This window comes from Thalassophryne amazonica, chromosome 5, assembly GCF_902500255.1.
Source record: "Thalassophryne amazonica chromosome 5, fThaAma1.1, whole genome shotgun sequence".
NCBI lineage: Eukaryota > Metazoa > Chordata > Actinopteri > Batrachoidiformes > Batrachoididae > Thalassophryne > Thalassophryne amazonica.
The window spans coordinates 125,233,553-125,256,423 of record NC_047107.1 but is presented as its reverse complement, the minus strand read 5'-3'; the positions used below and the strand labels follow the sequence as shown (position 1 = coordinate 125,256,423).

The following is a 22,871-nucleotide window of genomic DNA, read 5'->3' as shown; positions in this document are numbered from 1 at the left end:
CTTATCCCGAGTCGGCAGAGTGTGACATGCTTCGATATTTTCTTTATTAATGTCAATATGTTTACTATGAAGGAATGCAGTCACCTGTTCCTCCGTGGTTTCCTCGTGTCCACTGCCCTCAGAACTAACTCCCGTTACGGCTTGTGAAAAGTTCCTTGGTTTAATTTTAGTCCGGAGATGATGACATTGTTCATTTGTGAATACTGCTCCAAGTCAGACATCCGATTTTCCAGATAGAAAATTTTTGTTCTTGTTCTGAGTTGTGATGTTTTAACTGTTTGATTTCTCCCAGCACATCTGTAATGATGTGGTTTTCTTTAACAAAGAAGCAATTTCCAGACTGAGGTTAAAGTACAAGTACACCTGATCTGATTTTTATCCACTCAGTCATCTTTAGCCACTTATGTGGGATTGGCTCACAGGGGCAACGGTTCCAGTAGGGGACCGCTAAACTTCACTAGTGCATCAACGTCATCCCATTTGAACCATTTTCTCCTTATTTTTGTCCATGACATCAAATCCACACACACAGTAGGTTTAATCCCTGTATTTGTGATACATGTTGCTTACATGTTTTTTGGTGCAGTCTGGTGCATTTTATAGTGAAATGAGCTGCAGGAAATGCAAAATACTGCATTGTTAAAATATTACTCCTTCACTATATTTGGCTTGAAGTCGTGTCTGAAAGCCTTGGTAAGTTCCTCTGCATATTCAGCATACCTCCCAGTCATCTGCAAAGAAAAGCAGAAAACACTTCAGCAATGATTTATTTTACCTCACAAGCCACCAGAGCAACAAAAAACCAAGCACATTTTATGCTGCTTGTAACTTAACCAAATCCAGCATGTATATTCCCTCACAACAAGCCCAGACATATCCACCAGGTGGCAGTGTTCAGCAGGTGGCAGATGGATATATCTTACTGAAACCCACAAAAAACAAGTTGCAGTTTTGGATTTTATTTATTCATTAATTTTTCTGTTGCCTATCCAGGTCTGGGTTGTGGTGGCAACAAACCAAGCAGCTCATCCCACACTTTTCTGTCCTTAACCAAGTCCACTAATTCTTCCTGTGGGATCCTGAGGCATTCCCAAGCCAGCTGGGAAATACAAATCTGTCCAGCATGTCCTGGTTCTTCTCTGGGGGTCTCCTCCCAGTTGGACATGCCTGGAATACCTCCTGAAGGAGAAGACCAGAGCATGCTCACCAGATGCCCGAACCACCTCAGCTGAGTCCTTTTGATGGGAAGAAGCAGCAGCTCTACTCTGAGTCCCTCCTGGATAGTCAACGTTCTCACCCTGTCCAGGAGTGTAAGCCCAGATTTCAACAATTTTTTTAAATTTTGAGATGTGTAAGATGACAGTGTGCATTTTTAAATTATCATGTTAAAAAGTAGAGGTACAGACAGTTTATTTCTCTTTCTTACAGAGGGGTCATGCCTGTGTGTTTACCAAATCCAAGGAAAATGAATGACAGTTTTCAATAAACACTATCAAATCAAATTCAATGTTGAATTACACATTACAAATGGAAAGACAAAACTAAGTTGCAATTTTATTTCATTTGGCAACTATTATCCAGAAGGGGTAAGCATGAAAAAAAGCCTTAATACATTTACATGTTTAACATTTTAATTATTATTTTTTTTACACATCTAACACACTGAATGCTGGATCTATTCATTCCCAATGTTCTTTTGGAAATTGCCAATTTACTGCAAAACTTTTTTTTTTTAGTGTTAATTTTCAAGATCTGCCTCTTGAGAAATCTCAAGTTGCAATTCACAGTATTTTATGCAAATTAGTTATTTGGCTGCAGTCCTGCCAACAACCATAATCCATAACCTCATGATTATGAATTTAATATTTTATACACGCATTTATTTATATATATTTTTAAATCTCAGTCATCATTGCTACACAGCACGTGGTAGGGGTGCCACCCATTCTAAAATCCTGGAGCCGCCGTTGCATTTCAGTAATTCAAAATTAACTCAAGAAAGTGTGAAAGTAAAGATGGCAGTAAAAAAAAAAAAAAAAAACCTTCATAAGCTACATTAGTTAATTTAACATTAAAATGTTATTGGTTGATAAAATGGCAGTTTAATTTTCAAAATTTATACTTATTTCACAACATTTATTTTGAAAATACCACTTTGAGTTATTTAATGTATTCTCTGTCATCTTTTCTGTAATTATTCTTATGGTTCTTAAGAGGGGGTTTTATTATTATTTTTGTCAGTTTCTGAATGAAAACAAAGCTGTGACATCACTGTTAGAAACAAAAGCAACAGAATGCTCAGGAAGACTTTCACCTTAAAACTCCACTTGTCACTGATTTGTCGGTTCAGGTTGAGATCCAGTTCTACCACCAACAACCCGTCTCGGGTTCTGGAGAGTCCAGGAGTTCTGCTGCCATCAGGAGCCGCCACGTAGCTGGATCCATAGAAGTGTCCAAAGTCGTAATGAGCTGCACACAAAAAAAGAGATTAAATTATTCTCCCCCAAAATGACTGCACAGCATCAAAACAACACCACTAAAGAATAAACTGAAGAAATGTGATTATTTATATGCATATGACACGGACATGAATGTGCGAAGCTCTTCAGCATCTCACCATGTCATTTAGGTCCTTCAGACTTTTTTCAGTAAATGCTTCTGGAGAGCATTAGCATGACTAAAAATCTTTATCTTCGCAGGAGCTTCGCCCCCTGACCCCCAGCTACAGCCCTCTTAACCCCCTGCAACTTGAAGCATTTTCTTTATTTGCATTCTCACATGCCTGGAAAAAGAGTCCTCATCATCTCATTTAGGTCCGTCACATTTTATTTTCAATAAATATGCTGAGAGCATAATCATGGCAAAGACCTTCTGGGGGGCTTCGACCCCCAGACCCCCCAACTGCTGCCCTCTTAATCACCGCCATTATAAGCATTTCCTTAATTTGCATCTTACACGCCTGGAAAAGAGTCCTCACCATGTAATTAGGTCCTTTTGAGTCCACAGTGAAACAGGAAATGTCAAATGTTGAGCACTTCCTGGCATGGGTGTAGCTGACTTGCACGGGACTTCCCTGAAATCTGATGAGACACTCCAGGTGCCACCCGGATGACTGACATGTCACGGCACCATATGTCTGGTTGAAAAGAGCCATTTTAAGATCTGTGACACATATTGACTGCTAGGTCCATCCTGTACAGTAGTTGGTGCTGTGTTCCACAAAAAAGTTCTAATCCACCTTAGTAGTTCTGAATTTGAACACATCATCTGAACCACAGACTCCTAGTTACAGTGGCTTGCAAAAGTATTCAGCCCCTTGGTATTTCACGCATTTTAATTTGTTTATGGCGTTTCAAATACAAAAAGTAAATCAGGCTTCTCAGTATAAAAATTTCTAAAATTATCTTCCTTAGACTCAAACTGAAAACAAATCTCTACAATTTGATAGAAAGTAATTAAAAATATAAAAGCCAAGATGATGGGTTGCATAAGTAATCAGCCCCTTTGGTATAATACCTGTAAATAATCAGTTTAATTGTCAGTTTTCTTCAGACAAGTCAGGAGATGGATACATGAACATTTCCAAGTCACTGAATATGTCTTGAACTTTACATCAGTTATAAAGAAATACAAACAGTATGACACTCTGTGGTAAATCTGTGTGGAGTGAACAGTTCTCAAAAACTGAGTGACTGTGCAAGAAGGAAAAGAGTGAGGAAAGCCACCAAGACACAAAGACAACCCAGAAGACGTTTTAGGCTTCTGTGGCTGTGATTGGAGAAATTGCACAGTGCAAATTCTGCGTTTTGTATCTCCAGTTATACAGCTTCATGATGAAGTGGTATAGAGGAGGGTCTTCTTTCACTAAAACATCAAATCTAGGCTTGCATCTCAGATGTACCTTCTGGCAAATTGTAGGTGAACTTTCAGGTCTTCTTTTTAAGAAAATCCTCCTCTGCTCCACTTCTTCATGAAGCTGTATAACGGGATATAAAATCCAAAACATGCAGAGACCTAATTGAGACAATGTACAAAATGAATTGTAATATATTTAGGTTATTTTTGTGGGTGAAGTGAATCAAAGTTAGTTTGAAACCTGCCTGGATACAAACAGCAAATTTCCACTTAAGGCAACAGACACACAACTTTTTTTGTTGTTGTTGTTCAGATATTTTAAGAAGTGAGGCCGAAGGCTGAGTGAAACATTTGGGTGATGTACAAAAATAAATAAATAAATCCAACTGGGCTATCTGTTTCATCTGCCATGAGGCCCCGGCTGCGGCGACGTCACTTTAGGTTTGTTTCCGTGTCAGATCAGTGTCTGTCTCATCCACCTTAAGAACCCTTGAACCAAAGGTCACATGATGTAATCTAAAATAGCTTTGGGGAAAAACAGATTCGGTCTTGGCAAAAAAAATAAAAAATATAAAAATAAAATAATATTTGGTCACAGAACGTCACTTCCGTTTTGCTTCTGCATCAGATCAGTTGCAGATGTTGCTAAAACCTCACAGAGTCTCCGGATGTGGTACAGAGTCAATAGACCGAAAACGTGTCTCGGATTTCAAAGTAAGTAATGGGTAGTGCCAAAACTATTTAAATTTAAGTAACCCCCCCCCAAAAAAAAAAAAAATTAAGTTGGCTTTTAATACCTAGTGGTGCTGTGTGACATGTTTTGTTTTTATGTGCTGTTTTAACTTTATTGTATGTGTTTTGTATGCCTAAAATGGTGAGGGGGGGGGGGGGGGGTCAAGAGGGCCCAGGTTAGAGCTGAAGGGTTTTAGCCATGATAATGCTTCCCAGCACCATTTTAATTAAAAAAAAAAAAGTCTGAAGGACCTAAATGACATGGTGAGGACCTTCCAGGCATGTGAGAGGCAAATAAGCTGAAGAAAATCTTACCTTTCTTACCATCGCCAGATGTGAACTCATTTGTAAAATGCTCCTGAGTAGAGAGCACAAATACATTCATCACAACACGTCATCATCATCATCATCATCAGTGTTAATAAGTTTTCTCAGCTGAATGCAGACTTACGGTTCCGACTCTATTGATGGCGCAGGTGAAACAGTGGTTTGCTATGGCTGCATTTCTCGCCTCAATCGACCACATGGGTTCGCTGCGAGAGAAGAAGAAGAAAAAAAAAAAAACTAGAGCACCGCACTCATAGAGCGCAAAGCTCCACCAACACTAGTTTCCACTTTCTGCTAGAAGCCCTTCTAGAAGTGGGTGTTCATAAGCTAAAATATAATACAAAATATAGATCAAAAGGGCTTTTCGATGTTAAAATCAAAAATCCGCTAAATCCGCAATACAGATCAGGGGCCTCATGTACAAAGACTTGCGTGGATTTCCCACTGAAACATGGCATATGCCAAATGGTGACTGGACTGCATTTACATAGCACTTTTCCATCTGTATCAGACGCTCAAAGCACTTTACAATAATGCCTCACATTCCCTCCAATGTCAGGGGTTCCAAAACCCAGAAACTGGCGCAAGCACAAAAAAATTCAGATGTGTCAAGTGTGCGTACGCATGGATCCAAGCACATTCCATTTGTACATCCCACTGAACATGGAATTGAGCATACATGAACACGTGCCACATCCACGGCCCTTTTCAAATATGCAAATATATTTAAGTAGCCCCTGGGACCTGGGGATTCCCCTCTCTGTCTGGAATGATCACGGTAGAAACGTGTGTATGCCAGCCAGGATTTTTGCATGATGCACCGCACATTTCCATGGTCATTTCACTTTTGATACATCTGAATGTTAGCATGGAGACAGACACCATGTTTTTGTGTGTATGCGTACTTTGTACATGAGGCCCCAGATGCAGATCAAACTTAGTCTGTTCATTAATCACAAATGAGAGTGGTTGAGGCACTTTTGAATAAGATATAATGCAAAATGTACACCAAATGGGCTTTTCAACATTAAATTCAAATGTCCACAGAATCCATAATCCACATCAGATCCAGATCAAACTTTGTCAGGCGATATTGACTGTCAGTCTGCACCTCACTTTCAAATATGATAGTGATTGGGGAACGTTTGTTTAAGATAAAATAAAGACACAAAATATACATTAAAGTTCTTGTTCGACATGGTGGCAACTTATCATGGACAGAGGTGTGCACAGCTAACCAAAAAGTTAGCTTTGATAACAGCTAATCAGCTAACTGAAAAGTTACCTTTTATGAAGCTAAACCGATAAACCACCCAAAAAATTATCGGAAGCTACAGCTAACCCATAACTTTCAGTATTGTCTCCGGTACACTTGCAACTACTAACAAGCTGATTTTGAGTTTTAGCACTACAATTGCTTCTGGTAGCATCAAAGGCAACCACAAACCGAGAGAAAAAAAAAACAGAGAGAAAACACGATGACAATTGTAAATGAACATTATACAATCAAAATGTACATATTTATTTCTTTTCATCAGCTGCAGCAAAAGTTTGCAAGAACTCTCTGGCGCGCAAAGGATTATGGGATATCTCAATACTTAGGGCAAATACTGCCATGAACACTACTGGCCAGCAGATGGCAGTAGAGACTGTGAAAACTTGCCAAAACAAATACTCTCTGGCGCGCAAAGGATTATGGGATATCTCAATACTTAGGGCAAATACTGCCATGAACATTACTGGCCAGCAGATGGCAGTAGAGACTGTGAAAACTTGCCAAAACAAATATTCCAAATAAATAATTTGTGTCTGTTGCATTTAAGCTGCGTGAAATTTAATAAACGTAAACTGAATTTCAGACATCATATATATATTACTCTGGAACAAAGATGACAGACAGTGTTTGACATAAGCAGGACGATAAAGAGCTGGAAGCGTTGCAGCTCACAATGATTCCAATTGAAAATAATGCAGAATCAACATGAGCTTCTTCTGGCATTTTTACATAAAACAAACACAATAACAACGTCTATAAAACCAGAGAATATATTCAAGAGAGTTTTAGGCACAATATACAAAGGGTTTAATGCTACTGTCCGTGTGGAGCCTGATCAAAGCATTTCAAATGCATTTCTCCTGTCGTGAATGTAGTGAGATTACCCATAATACACTGGACACAGCATGTCCACACTAAAACCTTCAGAATTAGTGCATTACTTTAAAACTAAAAGATATATCTGATATTTTCACTTTATAAAACTTCAGACGTTACATTAATTTAAATAACTTGTCCGAAATTAGTTAAAACTGTATGCCTCTGGATGACCTGGGTGATATTGCCGGCATATCAGTATGGGGTAAAAAGAAATGCCCTTTTTTCTTTTCTGTGACCAGTTCTCCTTTGAGTGCAGAGAATAGAGCCATTTCTCCTAGAACTAGCTCTCCTCTGTTTGCAGAGGATAGAATGGTACATCTACTACAAAACATTTAACAGGTAGGTACTCAGATCTTTGATATCAGACTTCATAATTGTTTGTAACTGTTAAGCTTTGTTCACCACACCTGCAAAAATATGTTAGTGGTCTAAAAATTATCGGACCAAAATTTATCGGAAGATAATTAGTCCGCAGATGGTTTTCAAAATTATCTGAAAAGCTAATCTGATAATGAAAACATTAGCTTCGATAATTAGTGGTTTGCGGATTAGCAGAACTGTGCCCACCACTAATCATGGGCAACCACCTGTAAGTTGCTCTCCTTTTACAGCACAAGATTTCTTGGATTACTTTGAGAAGAAAATAGACGACATTAGGTTAAACATATCTTAATCCAGCCACTACACCCTGCTATTGAGGTGGGCGCCATTACTGAGGTGTTACCTAGATTTACAGAATTTGATTGTATATCACTAGGCGTGCTGACAAAACTCATAACATGTACAAAAAGCACAACTTGCTTAAAAAAAAAATGAGGTGGGCTTCATAGATAATTGGCAAAGCTTCTGGGGAAAACCTGATCTTGTTAGGAGAGACGGCATCCATCCCACTTTGGATGGAGCAGCTCTCATTTCTAGAAATCTGACCAATTTTATTAAATTCTCCAAACCGTGACTATCCAGGGTTGGGACCAGGAAGCAGAGTTGTAGTCTTACACACCTCTCTTCAGCTTCTCTCCCCCTGCCATCCCCTCATTACCCCATCCCCGTAGAGACGGTGCCTGCTCCCAGACCACCAACAACCAGCAAAAATCTATATAAGCATAAAAATTCAAAAAGAAAAAATAATATAGCACCTTCAACTGCACCACAGACTAAAACAGTTAAATGTGGTCTATTAAACATTAGATCTCTCTCTTCTAAGTCCCTGTTAGTAAATGATATAATAATTGATCAACATATTGATTTATTCTGCCTTACAGAAACCTGGTTACAGCAGGATGAATATGTCAACACCCCCGAGTCACACTAACTGCCAGAATGCTCGTAGCACGGGCTGAGGCGGAGGATTAGCAGCAATCTTCCATTCCAGCTTATTAATTAATCAAAAACCCAGACAGAGCTTTAATTCATTTGAAAGCTTGACTCTTAGTCTTGTCCATCCAAATTGGAAATCCCAAAAACCAGTTTTATTTGTTATTATCGATCGTCCACCTGGTCGTTACTGCGAGTTTCTCTGTGAATTTTCGGACCTTTTGTCTGACTTAGTGCTTAGCTCAGATAAGATAATTATAGTGGGCGATTTTAACATCCACACAGATGCTGAGAATGACAGCCTCAACACTGCATTTAATCTATTATTAGACTCGATTGGCTTTACTCAAAATGTAAATGAGTCCACCCACCACTTTAATCATGCCTTAGATCTTGTTCTGAGTTATGGTATGGAAATTGAAGACTTAACAGTATTCCCTGAAAACTCCCTTCTGTCTGATCATTTCTTAATAACATTTACATTTACTTTAATGGACTACCCAGCAGTGGGGAATAAGTTTCATTACGGTAGAAGTCTTTCAGAAAGCGCTGTAACTAGGTTTAAGGATATGATTCCTTCTTTATGTTCTCCAATGCCATATACCAACACAGGGCAGAGTAGCTACCTAAACTCTGTGAGTGAGATAGATTATCTCGTCAATAGTTTTATATCCTCTTTGAGGACAACTTTGGATGCTGTAGCTCCTCTGAAAAAGAGAACCTTAAATCAGAAGTGCCTGACTCCGTGGTATAACTCACAAACTCACAGCTTAAAGCAGATAACCCGTAAGTTGGAGAGGAAATGGCGTCTCACTAATTTAGAAGATCTTCACTTAGCCTGGAAAAAGAGTCTGTTGCTCTATAAAAAAAAGCCCTCCGTAAAGCTAGGACATCTTACTACTCATCACTAATTGAAGAAAATAAGAACCACCCCAGGTTTTTTTTCAGCACTGTAGCCAGGCTGACAAAGAGTCAGAGCTCTATTGAGCCGAGTATTCCTTTAATTTTAACTAGTAATGATTTCATGACTTTCTTTGCTAATAAAATTTTAACTATTAGAGAAAAAATTACTCATAACCATCCCAAAGACATATCTTTCTCTTTGCCTGCTTTCAGTGATGCCGGTATTTGGTTAGACTCTTTCTCTCCGATTGTTCTGAGTTATTTTCATTAGTTACTTCCTCCAAACCATCAACATGTCTATTAGACCCCATTCCTACCAGGCTGCTCAAGGAAGCCCTACCATTAATTAATGCTTCGGTCTTAAATATGATCAATCTAGCTTTATTAGTTGGCTATGTACCACAGGCTTTTAAGGTGGCAGTAATTAAACCATTACTTAAAAAGCCATCACTTGACCCAGCTATCTTAGCTAATTATAGGCCAATCTCCAACCTTCCTTTTCTCTCAAAAATTCTTGAAAGGGTAGTTGTAAAACAGCTAACTGATCACCTGCAGAGGAATGGTCTATTTGAAGAGTTTCAGTCAGGGTTTAGAATTCATCATAGTACAGAAACAGCATTAGTGAAGGTTACAAATGATCTTATGGCCTCAGACAGTGGACTCATCTCTGTACTTGTTCTGTTAGACCTCAGTGCTGCTTTTGATACTGTTGACCACAAAATTTTATTACAGAGATTAGAGCATGCCGTAGGTATTAACGGCACTGCGCTGCGGTGGTTTGAATCACATTTATCTAATAGATTACAATTTGTTCATGTAAATGGGGAATCTTCTTCACAGACTAAGGTTAATTATGGAGTTCCACAAGGTTCTGTGCTAGGACCAATTTTATTCACTTTATACATGCTTCCCTTAGGCAGTATTATTAGACGGCATTGCTTAAATTTTCATTGTTACGCAGATGATACCCAGCTTTATCTATCCATGAAGCCAGAGGACACACACCAATTAGCTAAACTGCAGGATTGTCTTACAGACAAAGACATGGATGACCTCTAATTTCCTGCTTTTAAACTCAGATAAAACTGAAGTTATTGTACTTGGCCCCACAAATCTTAGAAACATGGTGTCTAACCAGATCCTTACTCTGGATGGCATTACCCTGACCTCTAGTAATACTGTGAGAAATCTTGGAGTCATTTTTGATCAGGATATGTCATTCAAAGCGCATATTAAACAAATATGTAGGACTGCTTTTTTGCATTTACGCAATATCTCTAAAATTAGAAAGGTCTTGTCTCAGAGTGATGCTGAAAAACTAATTCATGCATTTATTTCCTCTAGGCTGGACTATTGTAATTCATTATTATCAGGTTGTCCTAAAAGTTCCCTAAAAAGCCTTCAGTTAATTCAAAATGCTGCAGCTAGAGTACTAACGGGGACTAGAAGGAGAGAGCATATCTCACCCATATTGGCCTCTCTTCATTGGCTTCCTGTTAATTCTAGAATAGAATTTAAAATTCTTCTTCTTATAAGGTTTTGAATAATCAGGTCCCATCTTATCTTAGGGACCTCATAGTACCATATCACCCCAATAGAGCGCTTCGCTCTCAGACTGCAGGCTTACTTGTAGTTCCTAGGGTTTGTAAGAGTAGAATGGGAGGCAGAGCCTTCAGCTTTCAGGCTCCTCTCCTGTGGAACCAGCTCCCAATTCAGATCAGGGAGACAGGCACCCTCTCTACTTTTAAGATTAGGCTTAAAACTTTCCTTTTTGATAAAGCTTATAGTTAGGGCTGGATCAGGTGACCCTGAACCATCCCTTAGTTATGCTGCTATAGACTTAGACTGCTGGGGGGTTCCCATGATGCACTGAGTGTTTCTTTCTCTTTTTGCTCTGTATGCACCACTCTGCATTTAATCATTAGTGATTGATCTCTGCTCCCCTCCACAGCATGTCTTTTTCCTGGTTCTCTCCCTCAGCCCCAACCAGTCCCAGCAGAAGACTGCCCCTCCCTGAGCCTGGTTCTGCTGGAGGTTTCTTCCTGTTAAAAGGGAGTTTTTCCTTCCCACTGTCACCAAGTGCTTGCTCACAGGGGGTCGTTTTGACCGTTGGGGTTTTTACGTAATTATTGTATGGCCTTGCCTTACAATATAAAGCGCCTTGGGGCAACTGTTTGTTGTGATTTGGCGCTATATAAATAAAATTGATTTGATTTGATCCTATACCAACAAAACTGTTTAAGGACTGGTGACCCACTTCTCATGACAGAATCCAGAGAAAAAAAGCACCAGCACCAATAGGGACGGGAACTGGGAACCAGTCCCACATTTTTTCAATGCATTGGAATCATTATCAGTTATCAATTAATTTCATCAGTGCCGCCGTGTTTTTCCTGACAGTTCAGTGTTGCAAAAACTCATGTGATGTCATGAAGCCAAATTACAGTGGCCCTGAAGTGCAAAACACAACGGCAACTCGCCCAACACAACGGCAACTCGCCCAGCACAACGGCAAATCGCCCAGCACAACGGCAAATCGCCCAGCACAACGGCAACTCGCCCAACACAACGGCAACTCGCCCAACACAACAGCAAATCGCACAGCACAACAGCAAATCGCACAGCACAACAGCAAAAGAGAAACGACAACAACATTAACCAAAACGGAAAAGCTAGGTACCTTCAGGCTGACTGGACAGACCACCATCCAATCAACGACACAAATCGTTGCTGATTGGACGGTGGTCCGTCCTGTCCTTTGAACCTGAAGGTTTACATGTTTTTAAAATATGAGCGCCGCTAGTGAAAACGTATGTGCTCTTATTAAAGAATATTTTGATGCAGGACATGAATATGACGTCATATTGGATATGCTGTCGACAATTCATAGCATAAACATTAGTCTTCGTACGCTGAAGACACGTTTAAAAGAAGCAGGGCTGAACAGAAGACTAAATTATTCCCCACTCCCGGAGGTGAGGCGTGCAATTCTGATTGAGCTGGAAGGATCAAGGCAACTCTTTGGTTATCGGGCTATGTGGCAAGCTCTCCAACAAAAACACAGGATTCATGTTAAACATGATGTGGTCATGAGGTTATTGAAACAAATGAAACCATAAATGGTTTCAGTTTATCATACCCATCTACATGCCATATGTAGTTTGGACCATAGGTACGTCTTGTAAACCTCCTGCGTGTTCTCAAAGCCGTCCCTTGTGGATTCAGTTGTAATTTAGCCCGAAGGTACCTACCTTTTCCGTTTTGGTTAATGTTGTTGTCGTTTCTCTTTTGCTGTTGTGTTGTGCGATTTGCTGTTGTGCTGTGCGATTTGCTGTTGTGTTTTGCACTTCAGGGCCACCGTACAAACCTCTCCATCTAGCAACAACAACAAGAATGTCTGCATCAACAATGAAAATGTATGTTGATCTACATTTCCCCACACTGAATCAGACGCGGTACTGATAAAGTTTTGATTCTCATCTCAGGGCATCAAAGGCCTCAGGGGCCTATATGGGACTTACTATATATATGGCACACAGATTTTAACCCTCTGGAGTCGATGACGTGCCCTCGCATAAAAAGTCACATGACCTAATTAAGCAGACGTAACAATCTGCTGCACTCTGAGGCTCCCTTTAAATGTTTGTTGAACGTGGAGACTTCAACCTTTTATAGCACTTTTTAAATTTGTTAATAGGCCTAGTATAACTTCACTTATGAGTATTTTTTACGCCATGCATTTTCATGAATATTATTGTCATTTTACACTCCGTGTTTATGTACACACACAGCTAAAAGGATAATTTCCTTCTCTACTGCAGCAGCGACAGCAGTGCGAAGAAATATGACTCCTTCTTCCTCAATGGTTGGCTAGCTTGTGAATTTTCCACCAATTCAGGAATCACTAACCCCACATGTGTTCACTAACCCCACATGTGTTTGATCACAGCTCACCCACCTCACATGGGTCTGACTGTGTGGCCGCTTTCTCTTTATTACTGGTGGGAAGCATGTGTGGTTAGTGTTTTGTTGTTGTTTAGGATTTTTTTGTAAAAATGAGGCGTTTTATTAATGTGAAGCAAGCGCTTCAGTTATTTTTTTAAATGGAGGAAGACGGAGCGTGCAGCGCGTCTTCAGCGTCTGAAACAGACAGTGAGAATTCTAGTGCTGAAAGAGATTATCCCTCTTTTGTTCTGGAGGAGCAACCAAAGCAGGTGGATCCACCAATGTGCGCACGGAGATCTGAACAGAGGGTCGGAGCACGCACTTCTGTTTCCAAATCCAGATCTCCGCTTGGATGCGCAGCAGAGACACGCCCCAGCGTTGACTGCTGCAACATGGAGGAGGATGCAGACACTGGTCCAGCAGTAAGCAGATTTCAACCTCAGAGAACACCAGGAGTCCAGGTTAATACACTTTCCACCCAAAGTCCAAAACACCGTTTTCTTTTGTTTTTTGCAACTGACACAATTAGAACAATTTGCACCAACACCGATAAAATTGCTGCAGAAAAACAAGGCATGGGAAGGGCAGGGAAAAAATACAACTGGACAGACATTGAAATGGAAGATCTGTACAAATTCTTTGGACTTCTGATATACATGTCTTTGGTGTCACTGCCAAGTCTCCAGGACTACTGGAAACAAAATAATATTTTGTCTGTGCCTTTTCCACTGAAAGTAATGTCCAGAGACAGATTTAGATTGATATTCTGGAACATCCACCTAAGTGATCCAGATGATGATGTAGAAAATGACAGAAAAAAGGGAACAGCAGGTCATGCCAAACTGTTTCAAGTCTGGCCCTTTATGATGACATCCTCAGTGCCTGCCAGGCTTATTACCACCTGAGGAGGGAGCTGGCAGTGGAAAGGATGGTGCGATGGCGGCAAAAACTGGAATGAATCAATATTTGAAGAACAAGAAAACAAAATGGGGCCTGAAGCTTTTTGTGCTGGCTGTTTCAAGTAATGGCTACACACTCAGGTTCACCATTTACACTGGCTAGACTGTGGCCACAAGTGAGCACGGACTGTCGTACGATGTGGTCATGAACCTGATCCAGTCATCCTCGCTTGGTACTGGGTACCACATTTACATGGACAATTTTTACAAGAGTGCCAAACTGTTCATGGAGCTGGCTAACATGAAGTTTAGGGCATGTAGCACATACAGGGAGAACAGACGAGGATGCCCCAGAGGGAGGGAAAATGCTCTCACAAAAAAAAAAAATCTGAAAGAGGATCTATAAGATGGATAAGAGAGGGGCCTCTGGTGTTTGTAAAGTGGATGGACACATGGGAGGTGTCTGTGTGCTCCACCATCCATCATGCATTTTCGGGTGAGACAGTGCAGAGAAGGGTGAAGGAAGGGAAGGATGGATGCTGGACGGTGAAAGGCATTCCCTGTCCTACCCCACTGTTGGCTTATAATAAAAACATTGATGGAGTCAACCTATCTGTTGAGCTCATCCAGTACTACTACACCCATCGGAAAACTGCACGCTGGTACAGGACAGTGTTGCTGCACTTTCTTGACATTGCAACCACAAATGCATTCATCTAGCACCATGAGATCAGCAGCGTCAAGCAAGTGCAGCCTATGACACACAAGGACTTTATGGTGGAGCTGGTGTGTCAACTGTGTGGCACAGACAAAACAGGTGTCCCACAGAACAGGAGCCAAAACCATGTTCCTGTGCTAATTGTGACAGGCACAGATCCTCGCCAAAAGGCCACAAAAGGCAGACGGAGGTGCCAACGATGCCTTCAGGTGGACAACAAGAGGAGTGACACACCGTGGAAGTGCGACGTACCCCTCTGTGTTGGACAGGAATTTTTTTTGTTGACTGGCTGAAATAGTTTAGCATGTCCTGCACTACATTGTACTTGTGTTTTTGAAATTTACAATTTATATTTACATTTTGTTATGAAAATGGTTTGTTAAACAAGTTTGTGGTTTTCACAGTCAAAAAAAAAAAAAAAAAAAACTTTTCCTACTTGGATTTTAAGTTTTTGTGTGATTTTAGGTTCACTGTGTTAATACAGTAGGTCAAAATGAATGAGAAATTGTAAAGTCACACAGGTGATGTGCTGAAAAAAATGACACCAAACAAGGCCAGGTAAACACTTTTTAAAGGTAAATTATAAAGGTAAAACCAAAAGTAGTCAAAAATGACCAATTATACCCTGGACTCCAGAGGGTTAAACAGCCATACTTTGGCACCAATGGGTCTCCTCCCTACGTTGCATTTTAAGTTACAGTGGATAATAATTACTGACTGAGTGAGTCTCCTACCTGAGGGATCCAGTGGTGGCCGAGGGGTTGAAGATGATTTCAGCTCCATTAACACTGAACATGAACCAGTTGAGAGGGTGATGGCGCCCGTAGCAGATATTCACCGCAATCTTCCCAAACTGTGTGTGGAACACTGTGTGTCCAGTGTTACCCTCCATGTAATACGTAGACTGAGAGTATAAGAGGAAGAAAAGGCACAGACCTCAGTGTCAATCCAAAGACTTGACTGGGCTCCACGTCACACACTCACCTCGTTGAAGTCTCCTATCCTGGGAATGTGGTTCTTCCTGGACTTTCCAAGCACCTTTCCAGAGTTGGAGATCACCATGGCTGTGTTCCACAGTGTTCCGTGCAGCTCTTCCCGCTCCAGAATTGGGGAAATAATCACCATGTTGTACTTCTTGGCCAGCTAATGGAAGAGAGACAACAGCCTTTAGCACCACCACAGACGACAGGACTCGGCACAAAGCAATTGGATTTGACTGTAGAACCACACGCTGGGTTTAGAGGACCTTCATACGGCACACAAGACACAAAAAACCAACATAAAATTTAATTTGTGTTGAAAATTTATTTTCGGGGGGGGGGGGGGGGGTTCCACAGCAAATATAATGAGTTTCACCTGCAAGATCTTGCAGGCAAAATAAAGGATTAATCGTAGGTGCAAACTTTGGAGTTTCATGCTGCATTTGGCACAAACTGGGAACTTGGAATTTCTGACTTACAACTGAGGAAAAACTAATAAACACTATGATAAAATGTTGGTCTCCCCACTGTTCCATCTTTGAGCTGTCCAGCAGATATCCAGCAAAACCTTGATGTGAAATTTGTCTACAGTTCTTCCTAACTGGATCTCTGGTGGCTCATGGTTATTATCCATGTCTGTTGCCATCATTCTGCTTCAATGTTACTTTTTTTGACACTTTCGGTTACAATTAACGATCTGCCACATTTCTTATCTTAGCATATGGAGTGTAGCACGGCTGTTCTGCACTCAAACAGCATCGTTTCACTGAATGGGTGAAACCCCTCCCCCAATATAATCAATAATGTCTTTGCAGAAAGTCTGTCACTGTGCCGTTTTATGATTTTAACCCACGTGGGTCAAAATTAAGAACTGTATCCAGACTAATGATATGAATAGTGTATGTATCTCAAAAGCGACTGTGCATTCAACCTTTAAACTTGATAAATTTTCCATCTTTTCACCACAATCTGACCCATTTCAAATATATATATATATATATGTAAGGATTAAACAACTCGAAGCCATGCATTACACGGTTTGAATGCACGACGCGGAGTCTGAAACATGCATTCAAACTGTGTAATGCACGGCTTCGAGTTGTTTAATCCGCTTATACCACGGTCCCACACAGTGAGCTAACACACAAATATTTATTTAAGTTGACAGAACTTGATAAAAATGTGCGAGTATTTGGGACTATTTTATGTTTTGACTCTGACGCACGAGTCTGTGGGCTCGCGCGGCAGCGGGCCGCTCACACCGCCCCTCCTCTCTCTCTCTCTGCTGTGTCACGCTGTGACAAACTCTGTCAAACAGGTCCAGAAACTACACTCGCTGTTTTGATGCGGAGTGCTCGGCCGCCCGCAAGGATAGAACCATTCTCTTCTTCTTTCCCTTCTTCAATCTTGTTAAGTTCGTCCGATGTTAAATCTTTATGCCGTTGCTTTTGCTGTTCTTCTCGTTTGCTCTCCTCTTTCCATTCCTCAAACGTTTTATTTTGGCCAACAATATTAAAATTCACTTGGAAAATCCATGTTTTATCGCGTTTCTGTCATTCACTTGTCAAAACACAGCTGTTCTGCGCCAACTGTTTGGTCCGTTGCTATGGTGACGACCAGAGCGGAGTGATTATTACAGTGATTTAACTCGCCGAACTACGTGTGCGTATATACGAAAATAATGCACGCCAGTTAGACATGGAATTCTCACTGACCGTGGTGTGTTATATATATATATATATATATATATATATATATATATATATATATATATATATATATATATATATATATATATATATATATATATATATATATATATAAACACACACACACACACACACACAAATATCTCCACAGAAGCTGCTCATAACTTGTCATTTTATGAACTGGAGCTGGTTTCAGGGCATTTTGGGCAAAGCTGAACTCTATTTACCATGTTTTTTGTTGGGGGGTTTTTTTGTTGTTGTTTTACTTTTCCATTTATCCCTGTAATAAGTAAAAACAATACCTTGTGCAGCACTACAAGGTGATCAGATGGTTCGGGTGAGAAACTGGGGCTGAAAACTGGATTTTACAAAGCAAATGTCAATTTTCTAACAGGGCTCCTGAAATTCTTGAAGGGGGCTCCAGCCCCCCTTCAGAGCCGCCTATGATCTGTGCTGTGTTTGTTCAGCTCTCTGTAGCCTCACCTCCTGGCAGAACCGCGTGGTGTTTCCTTCTTCAGCAGACTCTGCAAATTCTGCCCATGGATGTTTTTCACGGGTGCAGAATGCAAAAGGCATGGCTGCAGAGAAGAGCCAGACAGTAAGCTTACATCAGTTACATCCCTTTAAAATCCTTCTCAATGCACTTTGTCAAATCACTCACTCCAAGTCTCCTGGAAACAAACAATGTTGACGCCACACATGGCTGCAACTTCAACTATTTCGCCAATCCGGGTGTGCATGGCAGTGACCTGTAGATGGGTGACACATAGAGAATAACTAGCACATCTAAAAAAAAACAGCGACAACACAGTCTGACTGGAAGATCTGGATCTGACCTGCTCCAGGATAGGGGCATCAGTGGGCAGCACAATATGGTGCTGGATCAGTCCCACCCGGACCTTCCTGGGCGACCTCAGCTGTTCCTGAGCAGCATCGATCTCATAACCCTTCAGCTCAAAGCGTCGTTCTGAGGCAGATTCCAAAGCAGACAGCGGGACCTCCAACCTCCTAAAACACAGAAGAGTTTTCAGGATCCTGCACACGATGGGGAGGTCAAGATCGAAATCATCAAAAATATAGCCAGAAAACTAATTTCCAAGACAGCACCACAACCAGAGAAGATGTAAATCTTATGCCCATCAGTGTATTAATAAATAAAATTATATGAGTGACTAAAGCAACTCCCTGTGGATAAATCCACTCTGAGCTAGTCAAAATTCCCTTAAATAAAAATACTTGCAATTTATTTTAGACAATGTATTTTACCAAATTTATTAAATTAAATAAAGGATATAATATCCCCCCCCCCCAAAAAAAAAAACATGCAGAAGCCACCTATTTTAGTAAGTTTCCTTAGTTGTAGTATTTATCAAATATGAGTCGAGAAATAAAATGTACTTAATTGTAATCACAGCAATAATTTTTGCTGTAATCGGTTGAATCATTAGTCTTTCCTTTGAGCATTTACTGGGATATAAAGAGAAACATTCAAGGTCCTTTGAAATTACATGTAATCTAGTTGTAGTTTATAATGGGAAAAGAATGTCATTGTGCTGTGTTGGTGTTGGTTCCTCTCCGGAAACCGTCACCTTATCGTGGTGGAGATGTTTGTGTGCCGCTATGAACCTGACAGCTGTGTTGTCTGGAGCCTTCGTGCTCCTGGTAGGGTCCCCCATGGCAAATTGGTCTCAGGCGAGGGGCCAAAGTAAGAACGGTTCACAATAACACCATGAAAAAATGAGAAAGAAAACTTGCCCCAGCCTGGAGGACTGTCCATAACAAACACCATGTCGAACATAAGGATGCTCGTAAGTGTACCAGAGCACCCTAGGCCGAAGATCGATGATCGATTTTGTGATCACATCATCTCATCTGAGGCCGCATGTTCTGGACATTCGGGTGTAAAGAGGTGCAGAGCTGTCAACTGATCACCATCTGGTGGTGAGTTGGATTAGAGATTGGGGAAGGACTTTGGACAGACCCGGTAAGCCCAAACGAATGGTGTGAGTGAACTGGGAACATCTGGAGGAGATGTCTGACAGATCTTCAACTCACACCTCTGGCTGACGTTTTCTGGCATCCATGTGGAGGCTGGGGGCATTGAACCAGAATGGGCAATGTTCAAAGCTTCCATTGCTGAAGCTGCAGCAGGGAGCTGTGGCCTGACGGTCTTAGATACCTCAAGGAGCGGCAACGCTCGAACACAGTGGTGGACACCGGTGGTCAGTGAAGCTGTCCAACTGAAGAAGGAGTCCTTCCGTGATATGTTATCTTGGAGGACTCTGGAGGCATTTGCAAGGTACCCACAGGCCCGAAGGGTGGCAGCCTCTGCTGTGGGGGAGGCAAAGCTGTGGGTGTGAGAGGAGGTCAGAGTAACCATGGAGAAGGACCTTCGGTCGGCACCAAGGTGTTTCTGGTGGACCGTGAGGCACCTCAGAAGGGGAAAAGAGGGAACAGTCCAAGCTGTCTACAGTAAGGATGGAACTCTGTTGACCTCAACTGAGGAGGTAATCCGGTGCTGAAAGCAACAATTTGAGGAACTCCCGCATCAGACTGAGTGCCCTCTATAGTAGGGGCAGAGCTGGGAGCTGATGGGGGCTCATCATCAATTTGCCTGGTGGGAGTCACTGAAGTTGTAAAACAACTCCGCAGCGGCAAAGCCCCAGGGGTTGAAGAGACCGTCCAGAAATACTGAAGGCTCTGGGTGTGGAGGGACTGTCTTGGAAGAGACATCTCTTCAACACTGAGTTTGGGTCACGGACAGTCCCTAGGGAGTGGCAAACTGGGGTGGTGGTCCCCATATTTAAAAAAGGGGACCAGAGAGTGTGTGCCAATTACAGGGACATCACACTACTCAGCCTCCCTGGTAAAGTTTACTTCCAGGGTGCTGGGAAAGGAGGGTTCGCCGATAGTCAGACCTCAGATTGAAAAGGAACAATGCAGGTTCTGTCCTGGTCGTGGAACAACGGACCAGTTCTTCACTCTCACAAAGATCCTGGAGGGGGCCTGGGAGTATGCCCATCCAGTCTAAATGTGTTTTGTGGACTTGGAGAAGGCGTATGATTGGGTACCCCGGGAGATACTGTGGGAGGTGCTGTGGGAGTATGGAGTGAGAGGGTCCCTTCTCAGGGCCATCCAATCTCTGTATACACAAAGCGAGAGCCGTGTTTGGGTGCTCGGCAGTAAGTCAGACTCGTTTCCAGTGGGGCTTGGCCTCCGCCAGGGCTGCGCCTTGTCACCAGTTCTGTTTGTGAAATTCATGGACAGGATATGGAGGCGTAGTCGGGGGGAGGAGGGTTTTCAGTTTGGTGGGCTCAGGGTCTCATCACTGCTTTTTGCAGATGATGTGGTCCTGTTGGCTTCATCAGTCTGTGACCTCCAACACTCACTGGATCAGTTCACAGCCGAGTGTGAATCAGCTGGGATGAGGATCAGCACCTCTAAATCTTAGGCCATGGTTCTCAGCAGGAAACCGATGGATTGCCTGCTCTGGGTGGGGAATGAGGTCTTACCCCAAGTGAAGGAGTTCAAGTACCTCGGGGTCCTGTTCATGAGTGAGGGGACAATGGCATGTAAGATTGGCCGGAGAGTTGGCGCAGCAGGGATGGTGTTGCATTTGCTCTACCCTACTGTTGCGATGAAAAGGGAGCTGAGCCAAAAGGCAAAGCTCTCAATCTACTCGTCAATCTTCGTTCCTACTCTCACCTATGGTCTTGAGGGTTGCATCATGACCAAAAGAACTAGATCACGGGTACAAACATACGAAATGGGCTTCCTCAGGAGGGTGGCTGGTGTCTCCCTTAGAGATAGGGTGAGAAGTTCGGTCATCCGTGGGGAGCTCGAAGTAGAGCCACTGCTCCTTCACGTTGAAAAGAGCCAGCTGAAGTGGTTCGGGCATCTGGGAAGGATGCTCCCTGGACGTCTCCCTAGGGAGGTGTTTCAGGCATGCCCATCTGAGGAGACCCCGGGGAAGACCCAGGACTAAGTGGAGAGATTATATCTTCACACTGGCCTGGGAATGCCTCGATATCCCTCAGACAGTGATGGTTAATGTCCCGGGAAAGGGAAGTTTGGGGTCCCCTGCTGGACTTGTTGCATCAGTGAGCCAATCCTGGATAAGTGGTTGGAGATGAGATGAGGAATGTCACTGTACTGCAGTGCTGTTTCCTTATTTTAGATTAACTTTACAGTTTTTATTTTATATGTTGTATAATTGACTTGGTGCTAGCTTATCATTAGTTGACATTGCACCAAATGTTAGCATCAGCCGAGTGCCTCCACTGTGGGCAACTGGATTTCTAATATGCTTAAAAATACATACAAAAAAAAAAAAAGAAGCAAACACACTTTACAGGATATCACCACAGCCAACTGGGGAATCGACATGACGCCAAGCTTATAGTGATCAGCTCATTATGTGCCAACATTTATTACAGTCATGCACCGAGTGTGCAACAACGCTCCAACGGATTTCACTCGTTTCTGTTTCTTGAGGTTAAAGTTTCTGCATGTATGATGGCGGCAACAAAACTGGACGAAGTCCACTCAGCAGAATAATCATTTACCCGCAAGAGAAGAACTAAACAAGTGCTGAAGAGACAATAGGAAGTCTAAAATTAATCATGTTCAGCTTCTGTTCATCCACATTAACTCGACTCACTTTGTTTCCTTCCCGAACAAAAGGCGCTTCACCTCCGCCAGCTCGGCCTGTGGGAGATGATCCTCCAGAATCTTCTCCAGCGATTCAAACTCGCAGCTCGACATTCTGAGTGACTTCAGATTGATGCAGCTGCAGCAGCAGAGACCAGTTTGTGCGCGCTGCACCCTGTGTGTGTAATCATTGCTTGCTTCGACTGGTGGTTGGCTCTCACTGCGGTATTGTATCACTTCCTGTTCCGGAGCACAGCGGTGTTTTTCTGTATCTGTTAGCTGTTTAATCTGCGCAGTTAGATTGATCTAGTTATCTAGATTACAATTTGTTTCCCAGTGTAATCTTTACGTGCCTTAACTAAAGCACTCCTTCTGCTGAATCACCTCTAAATTATTTACACATTATTCACTTTGCGTGTTTTTAGGAATCCGCTAGCTTAGCGTAGCTACTAGCTCTTAGCCGATTTAGCATGGCGGCTTCTCCTGTCTCTCCCGCACTTTTCTGCTCTGGGTGTGAAATGTTTAGTTATTCCTCGGCCTCCTTTAGCAGTAATGGTACTTGTAATAAGTGTAGCTTATTCGTAGCATTGGAGACTCGGCTCCGCACCGTGGAAAATTCTACAGCTAGCCAGGCCCCTGTAGTCGGTGCGGACCAAGGTAGCTTAGCCGCCGTTAGTTTCTCTC

The 22,871-nt window shown here is 42.0% G+C and overlaps 1 protein-coding gene across 1 annotated transcript; it reads right to left on the bottom strand.

The window, feature by feature from the left end:
- Window positions 1-545: 545 nt before the first annotated feature.
- upb1 (ureidopropionase, beta) lies at window positions 546-22,393 on the bottom strand. Its single transcript, XM_034171285.1, has 10 exons — window positions 22,198-22,393; window positions 18,374-18,545; window positions 18,199-18,286; window positions 18,021-18,115; window positions 15,833-15,991; window positions 15,583-15,752; window positions 5,039-5,120; window positions 4,903-4,945; window positions 2,315-2,469; window positions 546-731 (listed from the first exon to the last, which is right to left on the bottom strand). Exons 1-10 carry the CDS (start codon window positions 22,299-22,301, stop codon window positions 648-650), a joined length of 1,152 nt encoding a protein of 383 aa, XP_034027176.1. The 5' UTR covers window positions 22,302-22,393; the 3' UTR covers window positions 546-647.
- Between the last annotated feature and the right edge of the window lie 478 nt (window positions 22,394-22,871).